The following is a 12992-nucleotide window of genomic DNA, read 5'->3' on the forward strand; positions in this document are numbered from 1 at the left end:
CTGCTGTTGGTGTTTCCCTCATTTCCACTGCATGCATGTATTCATGACTTCATCTTAGCTAACAACAATCTTCTTGATGCTTCACAGAAGTCGAAATAACCCAATCTTGATTGGGTGGCCCAACTTGTACATACGTATACACACAATCCAACACGAGTTGGAAAGCATCATCAACAATTTTAAAATTATCTGTAAAGGGGAAAAGTGAAACCAAAAGAACACGAGAGAATAAACAGCTCATAAAGACAAATATTGGGAGAGTGAACTTGAGAGTTCACTAAATTGTGCTGCTAAGGCCAAGTTGTGTGTGTGTATGTGTGTGTGTGTGTGTGTGTGTGTGTGTGTGTGTGTGTGTGTGTGTGTGTGTGTGTGTGTGTGTGTGTGTGTGTGTGTGTGTGTGTGTGTGTGTGTGTGTGTGTGTGTGTGTGTGTGTGTGTGTGTGTTAGTTAAACGCATGTCTGCTGCACTTAAGAATGACGTCTAGATAAGCGAAATAATGAGAGACATTTCATCTTCTTTGCACACACAAGAGTGAGCAACAGAAGTTATAGAGAGAGCGAAAGGGCACATTATCAGGAGACGCTCGCCCCAATCAGTTCCTATGCCTGGACAGCATATCTTAAGACCTGACTTACAAGGACCACATGAAAGAAGAAGACAAGGGTCCATACCCCACCGCTTTTCCACGTCGGTGTCTGTCACAGACACAGAGCCGTCTGAGCCGTCCCATCTGGTTTTATCAAGACACTTGTTTTCTGTCAACGGACACCACCGAAGGCGGCCTCAGAAAGAGGAAAAAAAAATCACCTTAGGATCCAAGCCTTGAGATGGGCTTTCCAGGCACATTCATAGTTTGGAGTGAGCAGATCCTGATGGAGCATCTTTTGGCTCTCATTCTGTTTCTCACTCTTGTGTTTACAGAAGATGAAAAATTGCCTTGGTCTCATGGTGTTGATTCCATATTTTCCATGGCAGTTTTTGTGTCTGCTTCGGCATCTTTCCCGGTTCTGGCAGCTTTCATGAAAAGCTTTATTTTTCATCAACAGCTTTGAGAGATTAAAAAAAAAAAATGGACCAGTGTGACTGAACCTTGCGAGCTCCGTTTTTCTCTTCCTTAGCCAACACCGAGACGACAGGTTTTTATTTTTCCATGTCCTTCTGCACTGGATATTTTGTGATGACCATTTCGACCACATTTTTCATGTGGTTTGTGGAAATGTCATCTATCTCTATCTCTATCTCTCTCACTCACTTTATATTCACTACCTCTATGTCTATCCACATCATTCATTGTACACACCATTCACATGTATTTCCTTTCTGTTTTAATACATTATTCAAGCTTTCTGGTGTACATGAAACGGTACATTCTTGCCCACGTCAGGGTTTCACTTAATAACCTCCCTGATTTGTGCTTTGTGATCTCTGTCTTATTCCCTAAAACCCAAGCCTCATCAACTCAGTTCTTTGCATCACAGTCTTCTCACCTTTTCCTCATTCCTGCAGTCTTTACAGGTTTCTGCTGTAATTTCCATGTGTGGAATTAATTATGTTTAAAAATAAACTTTAAATTATGCAAATTGCCTCTCTTTCCTGTGTGTTGAGTGACGTTTCACACTTAATGAGTACCACATGATGGAGGGAGTGCCTTCACAGGACTCCTCATCAGTAAAAAAAACAAAAAAAAAAACAAGAAGTCATCAAGCCTTTGTCATGGCTTCGGATAAGACTTGGAGTGGACGGGGCAATGGACGACCTGCTTTCAGGGATAGCCGAGCTTTCCAAAAAAGGGACGCAAAACACCTGAAGCAGCCTCGGACTCGGTCCGACTCGGGTTACATGACTGAGGCCCAACTGTAGTCTCCAGGAGGTCATTACACGTGGAGCTTTTCTCCACATTTGCAATTGCTCCATCGGTCCCTTCCCCCCACCTGATTTCCCCGTTCACATATTGCATCCTTTTGCAAACTTGGACAAGACAAAAAAAAAAAAACACCAACCTACAAACTGACAGCAGATTGAAAAGAGGTTGTTTGTTAAAGATCAGTATTGATCGTTTTACTGTAAGATGTGGAATGCCGTTTGTGATACTGTGAAGAAATGATGACGCACACTCACCTGAAAAACCATGCTTTGGGCATGTTGGATTTTGATATAGCCTGTCCTTTTAAGTCTCTTACATAATACAATATACCTTTTACAATCAATATTTGTTGGATGCTAGACTGAAAATGAGAATAAGAAATGATGGCATGTTACAGCGATAGTGCAACAGCAAGCAATGTTGTCAGTTACCTGAAAATTTACCCAAACAGTTACCTGAACAAGGAGAATCATCAGCCCTGAAGTTAAGGAAAGGATAAACTACAGCATACAATGAGCAAACCATGGTGAGGGGGGATTAAAAAAAAAAAGTATGCAAGCCAACAAAGGTGGTGGTGGTGTTTTTTGTTTTTTTTCCTTGCACGAGTACTAAAAGGATTTCTGATAGCAAGACAAAAGGTCATTTAAACTTTGAAAAGTCCACCACGTCGTTCTGGTGCCAACCAAACTCAAAATGAAGAAGAGAGGTGATATCAACCAACTCAATCGTGATGGAGATCCACAGGGGCATGACTATAACAGAGGAAAACCTTCGATAAATATCAATACATTTAAACATGAAGTTTCTAAATCTGTGACTGCAGGGTGAGAGAACAAAAAATATGTCACAAACTAGAATGGCACTTGGTAGAGTGCATACCTCCATCAAGCTCTAAACCAGATCAAAATGGAATCACTTCGTCCTTTTCACACACCCAACATTTCCACCAAGTTTTGTCCGAATCCGTCCATAACCTTTTGAGATATCGTGCTATTTATCATTTTTGGTCCTATCTCTCAATGGTGAAGAATCACTTTAAATATTCTACCATCCGGATCCAGATGTTCACCAAAATTTAATTAATTTGCTGTTGTCCCACAATCAAACTGTCTACCAAATTTTGTCCGAATCCGTCCGCAACTTTTTGAGATATCCTGCTCACAGACAGACAAATAGACAAACAAACCGGTAGGCAGCGATGGGTCGCCGAGCATGGAAACTATAAGATATAGAGCAAAATGGATGTCATATAGTGGATAGGGAATCACCTTAAGATTATGCATATCAAATCTCGTCCAGTTCCATCTACCGATAACTACTCAGTATCCATTTGAATGAAAAGTACCAAAAATGCGGTTTGAAATCAGAAATCCCCAAAGTTCGAGGGGGTGCTGTGGGTGAATAAATATCTAAATCGAAAATCCGGCTCTATCGTTTGTGCATAATGTATTCCAGATGATTAGTGTGAATTTTCATGACCATCCGACCATAACCCTAGGAGGAATGGCATTTGGCGCGATGGCACCTCCAGCTCTCGCATATTATCGATTTTTGCACCAATTGACCTTTGACCCCTGACCTAAGGGAAATCGGTAAATATGTCCTGAGGCAAAGTTGTAGTACTCATTGAGTGCCATGAACCTGCAAAGTTTCATTCGTATCGATGCCCTCACCGGGTCGCTAGGGGGCCTTAAATTTTCGCCAATTTTCGCGCATACCCTAATTGTAGGGGGCGCTGCGGGTAAAGTATACCATATATCACAAAAACCGGAATATATTTGATAGCGCATCACCTGTAGATCATTCGTGCCAAATTTCATAACCCTACGTGGGATAATGGCTTTCGGAATTGATTTCGCGTGAACCGTACCGATTTTGAAGGTTTTTCGGTTGTTGCTAGGGAACCAAAGCGTCCCTAGCAACCATCACAATTTCCAAAGCACTAGGTCATAAGATGTACCAACCACCCGAGTTTGGTCAAAATCCGCCCACGTTTACTCCCAATTATGCTGATGACAAACGAACAAACATCCAAAAAAACATCCAAACAAACAGACAGAATTACTGACAATAAGGGTCACCTATTTCGGCGACCCAACAGACAGGGGTGAAAACATAACTTCCGTCCACTTTCGGTGGCAGGCATAATAACTATTTATGTCTTAACGAGGTGTAACCTGTTAATTTTTCCAGGAAAATAATTAGACAAAGCCGAAAAACCTTCCATACAATGAATATAGATTCACATGTTTAAGTTGTTCTTCAGATGTAAAAGTTGTGTCGACCATCCATACTCGTACATTTAATCCAGCACTTTGCAATTTTGAAAGGTCCATGTCACTCTCCCGCCTTACTTACTTACCAAGGTATTGAAGCATATACCATTATAGATCGTTATATGAGAAATGTACAGCATCATGACATAAAAGTCTTGCATGCTTTTTGAAAATTGAACAGCAAACACCCTCCACCCCTTCCCCCCTGCCCCAACTTTCTGTATGTAGAGCTTCCATGAAAATGTCAGCAAAAATCATGATGTATCATGCCAAGGTCCTTGTACTCATCAAAAGTCTCAAACAGCTTGTTAAGAGATTGACAGGTCTACTGATTTAAAGAAATAGGAAAAGGGAGATCTCCATTTAAATCTTACTAAAAGATATGTACAAGTTCAGTTTGAGCCCCTCCAGGAGCTGGCTGTAGAACAGTTATGTTCATTTAATCGGGTAGGGGGTAGGGTTAACTCATATATTATCGCTATAGAGAGGTTTTGAAGCAATATGATTGATGTGAAGGGTGTTCAGAATGTTATATGTATGAGATACTCATGATAGTGCAAGATAACCAACCTTCTGAGTTTTCAATAGACAGGCATATACATGATTGGTAATAAAATGTCTGACGGGATGGTTTAGAGGAACAGATGTGCCTTTGAGCTCTTTAACCTGGCTTCAGTTCCCACCCCAGATGTAAACTTTTGGATCGGTGTTCGCATGAAAGGTGTTGCATCATAAAGTGTGCCCTCCCTTGGATAGACATTAAGTTGGTGGTTCCATCTGCAAACACCAGTTGGTGTAAATAAAATATCCCACAGTAAAGTTATGAACAGTAGGCAAGTAATTGCCGACACCTTGAACAAATTACAAATACAGTATTAGAAATTCCTACCCAAATCAGCATGTCAACCATCAGGCCTGGCTGGTTGTGAAATATGTGGGCGATTAAATGTTCCCCAGCTGACCCCACAAGAAGGTGGCAATAATTGTAGTGGTCGGGTTAAATACGGAATAGTTAATTCGTAAACAAATACTCAAATGCATGTCTCGACCAAGGCCAATGGAAGCGAGGTCGAGACCGTTTATTCCTGATACGTGAAACGCCCTGCAACCCGTGCCTACTGAAAACAGAATTTTTGGAATGCGGACTTGCATGTTCCATATAATAATCATGCAACCCCAGTAAAAATTTCAAACAAATCCATGGGTATCTGCTCCAATGTTGAAAGCATCGTGTCATTCGCTCAAGCAGTTGTGGAGAAAACAAATTTAAACGCAAATAAAGGTGAAAAAGTGAGGGCAGAAGAAAAAAAAGAAACAAAATTGAGGGCCTTGGCTGATGTTCCATAACATGGTCAAGGATGGTTGTGCACACCTATTACTAGTTTAATTATATAGATATATATATATATATATATATATATATATATATATATATATATATATATATATATATATATATATATATATATATATATATAGACCTCTAAACTTTTTTGATGTGTTTCCGACTATTGTGAGTACAGGAGGTCTTGCGGGGGTTACATTCTTGAAAACACGGGTGAACCGCAAATCCATGATGTGCCAACTTAAGGGGTAATGTGGAAAATATGGATAGGGACTTCAATTTCAAAATTTGTCACCCAGTTTTTGCCAAACTGTACCCTTAATTAACAGGTTTGTGCATTGTTTTTGTGCTATTTATTTTGCAGGAATAAAAGAGTTATCAAGAAGATAAAATAAAGTTTATTTTCTTGAGTTATAAAGATCATGAAACTTACCTTTAATGATAATAATAACAATAAACTTCATAAAATAATGCGATGGCAATGTTGATGATAGCGACGATAAAGACAAGTTGATCGAGATGTTATTGGGAGGCTTGAGGGGGTTATTGTGTTGACGGTCCATGTTAATTAGATGAATAAATGTGGAAAATAGTTCACCAACCAATGACTCTTAGGAGCCCATTGACTGAAATCCGCAAACATTGCCTCAATAAATTCATCGTGATAGAGCGAATCCACAAAGGGGAAACTCACAAACAGCAATGTCCTCCTGTAAAGCATTTGTAAAAAAAACAACAACTTTGTGAACACCTCATGTATCGAAAATAAAAATAAAAACAATATGGTTGAGAAAAATACAAAAGGTGTTTATTTGTGCTACGAGTATGCCCAGAGAAATCCGACTCTTGAGCTATTTGATGAAGCCAACTGAACCCTGAATTACAACCTTTACAGAATGATTTGTCAAAAACGAAGAAAGCCAATTTAGTAAGCATCCTCCGACGGTGAACTTGAACAAATGATTCTACAATCTAGATATGATCTGAAATTATTTTTTACACATACGAATAAAAGAGACGTTTTGTATAAAAGATAATTTTTCCAAAATGAGGATGAATGCCACCGTAAAGTGAGACTTGAAATATAATATAGTAGCGAATATACCCGTGGAGGATGGATGATTGGATAGTACGGCATTTGATATGATGATAGGGAAATAGAACAACAACAATCCCGTGACAGTTTAATAAATGGAGACAAGAACAGCAATAACACTTCCTTGATAGTTGGCCTCAAAACATCGCCGACTGGACGCTGTGCCGTCATCCGGCATGAGGAACGCTCGACAATAGTCTACTTTAAACAGAGCTGAACAGAATAAAATATGGAAGTAAATCTAGATGCCAAAACCAGAAGTTTAAGACATTGTTAATTATGCCGAAGAAGTTTGATGATGATGCGCAAAGCGGCGAGAGAGGAGATAGCAATTGTGAGAGACATAGGGACATACACAGTTGTATTATTTATAAAGGTAAAAGAAAAGTAACTTCTTCAGCACTCGCCTTCGTGTAAATGATAAGGTACATCTTTGTAACCTTTTCTTAAAATCAGTGCATCATTTTGAACATCTGTATTTAAAAAAGGAACCATGTCTGTCTGTTTGTTTGTCGTGTTATAACTTGAGAAGGAATGAACAGATTTCAATAAATCCAACTACTGTGAATTCATGAAATTCCTGGGAAGGTTTGTGATGGGGAAAAAAAAAAAATCTTTAATTTTTTAATTTATTTTATGGGTATGTGGGCACACGTGGCGAAACTGAAAACGGCAACTTGTGATGCAGGTTATCCTCACACTTCCAGGAATCATTTTTCTTCTTGCCCTTTTGATTAGCCATCACAACAACGAATGGTATTTCCGTCAGTGAAGCGACGGATCTTATATTCTTGTGAAAGTTCATATTTCTCGCGGTTTCCATAGTTAATTCACATTTTCATGTAATTATATCAAGCCTTCAGAGCTGACAGTATAGCTTAGAAGTATGCATACTCACCTTAGAGCTGTCAAGCCTGGATTTGAATCTTTACACAGCTGTAAACTGTCATCTTGGTGTTTCACAGACAGTACAAGGTATCATTATTAAGTATTTAGTGCTCACACCCTACATACATATAATATATATATATATATATATATATATATATATATATATATATATATATATATATATATATACATACATATACATATATATATATATATATAGAACTACGTGTCTATACATATAATATATATATATATATATATGGCTATTTCTAACCACTACCTGACTCACTCACTCACACATTGACTGATATTAAACATCGGTACCTTCCGGGTTTCGTATAAAGCTGAAATTTTTCGTGCCGATGGACATCGAAGCTGGTACTCCAGAAAACTTCACAGAATCATCGGACAACATCCATAAATGAAAATATAAATAAATGGTGAAAAAATGAAAAGAATGCAGGTGAGTGACCTGAGACAATGGGGAAGCACAGTAATTTTGTGTGCTGAAAGAAATCGAAGCTGATTCACCAGGAAAAAAAAAATCACAGAACTGTCAGAAAGCATCTGTAAATGAAAATATAAATAAATGAAAAAACAAAATAAAATAAAGAAATGAAACATCAAATGCAAGTGAGCAACCAGAGACAATGGGGAAGCACGGTTCATATGCTGAAACAATGTGTAAGCGCACCCCACCAGTATACATATGTGTAGCTACAAGGAGGAAATGGGAAACACGAGCTAAAAAAAAAAAGGATATTCAATCACTTCAGTTGTCAATGCCAAACTGAATACAATCTTAAAGAGAGCTCGGTTCCAATATCCATTTAATGGAGTCAAGAGGATTAAATAAGTCGAAAAAGAGTTGGTCGTTTGATGTAACGCTCACTTGTTCATTTATTTCAAAACTATTTTACACTCAGCAAATTAAAATCTCTGAACACCACCTCTCACTCGGGATAATAGTCTTGTATGCAATTTATGAGCAATATTTTCATCATCTGAGTTTGAAGGATGTCTATAAACCTGAAATCCAAACCAGTCATATGATATTAATTCCAATCCGAGGGCATTTCGACACTCATGAAGTGTTTGTCGAACCCTTAAGTTACTTTATACAGTATCTTGAATGGGCACGGGCAGCTAAACAATGTTTCTTGGTGCAACATGGGCAATCATTTCTGAAGGTATTGTAACCAGGAGATTGAAGAAAAGAGTCTGGGATCGAAGAGTCAAATCAATCTAGGTTTAAGGAATTGCTAAAACGTCGACGTTAAAAGATCTGATAATATCCTCCTCATGCAACCATTTGTTCGACAAAATGTGGTGGAATGGTGGAGAAATTAAAAAAAATCATTGATGACAGAATGATACGTGCGCACGCACGCATGCACAGGTGAATATCTTTGGTACAATTACAAATTGCGGGCCAGAGTTCGACTGCGAGAAGTGTTTGGTCTTGGCGCCGCACCCTGGGACACACAGCGCCACCTATGGACGTTACCCTGATAGCACTTGTTGAAAAGGACGCTGCATGGAATGATCCCACTATATAGCACCGTAGTTCTTCTTTCCGGGTCTCGTCTGATACGATCGTCGCAGACCGATGTTGACCACACATGATCAGGTCACACCATCCTGTTTTGAAATTGCGCTCGGGTGCGATTTGGGTGCGTGAAATCACGTGCGCCTTCACTCAAAGTGACCCAAACCCAGCAGTCGGACTTGACCCAGTGCCGCGCAGTTCCGACCTTGACTGAACACACATCCCGATCTCCTCACTCACACCAACATGCTCCCACCCTCACTCCAATGCCCCCCCCTCCTCAACCTACATCATGCCAGACATAGCTCATTAGCAATGAGCTAAAAGTCCCCACGTTTAATCCGTCCAAGAAACGCGCCGTGTTCCGTGACCCCAACAAAGACGCTGAATGCGAGTGAATATGCGCCCTTTATGTTACGGCGTCAATATTTAATGCACGAGCAAGCGGATTTTGAAGCAGGAGAAAGAAAAGGGGAAGCAACAACAAAGTAGAGCTGCACTCCCACCCCTCTTCCCTCCGAGCTGTCCCGCGGGATGGCGGGAAGGAGGGGCCATGGCGAGGACTCTTCTCCCCCATAAGCAACCGTGAATGACAGCCGCTCGATTCCTCGCGCCCCCAATGTTAAGACCTTGGGCTTCGCGCGTCCATTGACCGGCACGCGATTCAGCTCCAGTACTGCGTCCATTCATTGCGCGTTCACTGCGTCCATTAGCCAGGGTTCAATTTCATACATTTCAAAGTACACGAAGTAATGTTGGAAATAAGACCACGAGGAACAATTACAGAGCTCACGCGTAAAATTAACCGACCCCGAAGAATTACTGGACTCCGACAGGAGGGGCAGTGGGTTGTGGGAGATGGAGTTGGATGGAGGTGAGAAATGAAATTAAGAAAGAAAGAAAGATGATGACGAGTTATATATTTGATAAATAGAAGTTTAAATGAAGTCACAATTGGCTCGGTGTTTGCGAAGCTTGAAGGAGAAGTTGTTCGTTATTCTGATGAAATCACCTGCGTGGAATGACATCTCGTGGAGCCTGCGATGTGTCCGAATATTCGTGTTCGAGGGAAAAGTTTGGCGCGAACGTACAAAGCATGGAATTACGTCTTGGCGGTGATTGCAACACGGACAGGGCTTAACATGGGGGTGATAGGACGCGAAATTCACGCTCAAAAGGCAGAGAATGCGATAATGGCTTTGGGTTGGGGGAAACACTCAATGTATGTACACACTTCCTGCGAGGATCTGATATTGGGGGTGGGGGGGGGGGTTCACGTGCGATAACTAATATATGATAATTATTACCACGTTTACATAACAAACATATAACACATGATTCATCAGTGATTTGTACATCATTTAACTCTGATGGAGTTACCAACTCGGCTTCAAAGCTTGGAGCACACGGATTGTTATTACAGATCGGTGCATATATATATATATATATATATATATATATATATATATATATATATATATATATATATATATATATATATACACATACACAGAAAAAACACACACACAGATATATATATATATATATATATATATGTATATATGTATATATATATATATATATATATATATACACACACACACACACACACACACACACACACACACACACACACACACACACACACACACACACACACACACACACACACACACACACACACACACACACACACACACACACACACACACATATATACATTGAGTTGTCCCCGGATTGAGTTCATTGAGTTCAAGAGACAATGCGGGTGGACAGGTCCTTTTTGAACACGTGATTGCAAGAACTCGGGCATCCTTACCTGGGGTTGCTGCTGTTCCAGTAGACCACGTGTCGCTGTCCCACTGCTTTGGCATCTCCGCGGAAAAGAAAGCACATCCCGAGAAGAGCGAGCATCGGAACCTCGCGACTCTGAGCCATCGTCAGGCGCAGCGCACCGCGGACTCCCGAGGCCCGAGGAGGGCCGAGCAGGGGGGAGGGGGAAGGGGTGGGGGAGCGTACGGAGTATGGCGAAAAATTTTCTGGGTTTATCGGGAGCAGGACACAAATCACCAGCGAGAACGAGCGAGAGGGAGAGAAAGCGCAGTCGACAAACAGCGGCAAGTGAGAGTGCGAGAAGCAGCAGTGGGCCACGGGAGCGATTGGGGGTGGGGCGGGTAAAGCCGCTCCGTGATCCCATTGGTCCGCTGTGGGGCCCGCCCCCCGCCTTGTGGGCGGGGCCGAGATGAGACCCCGCCCATGGGAGCACTAAATGGGAAGGGTCAGGCTGGTCGGGTGCTGAGAAGAGGCACAGCGGGAGGTAAAGAGGGGCAGATATAGCGTGCGGGAGGCGTAAGATGGGCTTGTGAAGGGGGGGGGGGTTGCGGTGGAGGAGGGGGGGCGCTAAGTGGCTGAAACGAGGAAGCTGCTACTGCTGTAATTGAATAAACATATTTTATCGCGTTGAGCTTATGGAGGGCTGGTTCCGATGGGGCCCGTTTGCTGTGGTTTTTATATCCGGGTGTTGTAGCTTTTAATTCGCCGTTTTGACTAATTCGACGAGAGGAGGAGACGCAGCTCACAAGCTTTTCTGTCACTCACTCCACCTGGAACCGAACTACGTGTCTCGCTGGACGTTTTTTCTAGTCGAGTCGACAAAAATTCGCCCAATTTATGAATCTCTTGCAAAAAAATGCCTTTCGTGATTATGACGTCATCAGTGGGTTCACGATCTGCAGAAAGCTTGAAAAGAGATTATATCAATATGCTCGGCAAAGTTCCCTTAACTGTCGTAAAAGGGTTTGATTTCAGGCGTTCACGGTTTCCCAAACATACAACCGTCTTGGAAATTGCTTAAACCTGATCTTGTTTGTTACGGATGGAAATCGAAGATTTTTCTAACTTTATTGTTTGATCTTGTGCGATTGTCTGTCTGTCTGTCTGTCTGTCTGTCTGTCTGTCTGTCTGTCTTTTGGTCGGTCTGTCGCCGACAGGTCACAATTTTAAACCGATCTTTACGAAACTTCACCACATGGTAGAGTTTGTCATAAGGAAGAAGACGATTGTTTTTGATGTCAAAAGGCTTCGGTGACATTTCTAAAATCCTCAATTTTCATCTGATTGACATTAAATTTGAAGTGTATATATATATATATATATATATATATATATATATATATATATATATATATATATATATATATTTCAGGTAACTGAATTCAACCAGCCAATTATTTTTGAGGTCAACATCAACCAAAAGGTCAACATAGGCCAAATTTCTAAAATTGTCAAATTTTATTTCATCCAATTGACTTGAAAGTTGAAGAGGAGTTGTATATTTGGTCATTGAATTCAACCACCATTTTTGGTTCACGAAAAAATATTTTCATGAAAAAAATAAGTGACCACTATATTCGTTATTGTTGTCTGTCTGTCTGTCTGTCTGTCTGTCTGTCTGTCTGTCTGTCTGTCTGTCTGTCTGTCTGTCTGTCTGTCTGTCCCTAGCATAGCTCCGTGGGTTTTGATCCGATCTTGACAAAATTTTGATGGGAGGTTTATATCATGATCTAGTTGTGTTTTCCTGAGAATGGGCGTGGTGCGCCCATTATGGGGGGAGCCACGCCCAAAATACATGTGTTTTTAGGGGGTAGCCGATTTCAATTTGCATCTTCTCCTAGGGGGTTTATCAAATCTGACAGGGGTTTCGGTATTTGGTTAGCCCAATGGCACCTGCATAGCCCCACGGAGCTCGATTTTTCATTTTCGTGTCAAGGTCACAAGGTCACGAACTTAGAAAATTGCGAATTTTGACATAAAAATCCATCTTCTCCGAGGGGTTTGTGGAATCTGGCAGGGGTTTCAGTATTTGGTTAGCCCAATGGCACCTGCATAGCCCCACTGAGCTCGATTTTTCATTTTCGTCCCAAGGTCACGAACTTAGAAAATTTCAAATTTTGACATAAAAATCATACGAC

The 12992-nt window shown here is 40.9% G+C and overlaps 1 protein-coding gene across 1 annotated transcript in view; it reads right to left on the reverse strand.

The window, feature by feature from the left end:
* Positions 1 to 11168, reverse strand: part of LOC147027720 (ephrin-A2-like) — a 294814-nt gene extending 283646 nt beyond the window's left edge. Inside the window, exon 1 of the mRNA XM_085877280.1 lies at positions 10841 to 11168. Coding sequence (XP_085733406.1) covers positions 10841 to 10959 — 119 coding nt within the window. The 5' untranslated portion in view covers positions 10960 to 11168. The remainder of the gene's footprint in view (positions 1 to 10840) is intronic.
* Between the last annotated feature and the right edge of the window lie 1824 nt (positions 11169 to 12992).

Source organism: Eptatretus burgeri, chromosome 4, assembly GCF_056783735.1.
Source record: "Eptatretus burgeri isolate ZD-2024b chromosome 4, Ebu_testis_v1, whole genome shotgun sequence".
Lineage (NCBI taxonomy): Eukaryota > Metazoa > Chordata > Myxini > Myxiniformes > Myxinidae > Eptatretus > Eptatretus burgeri.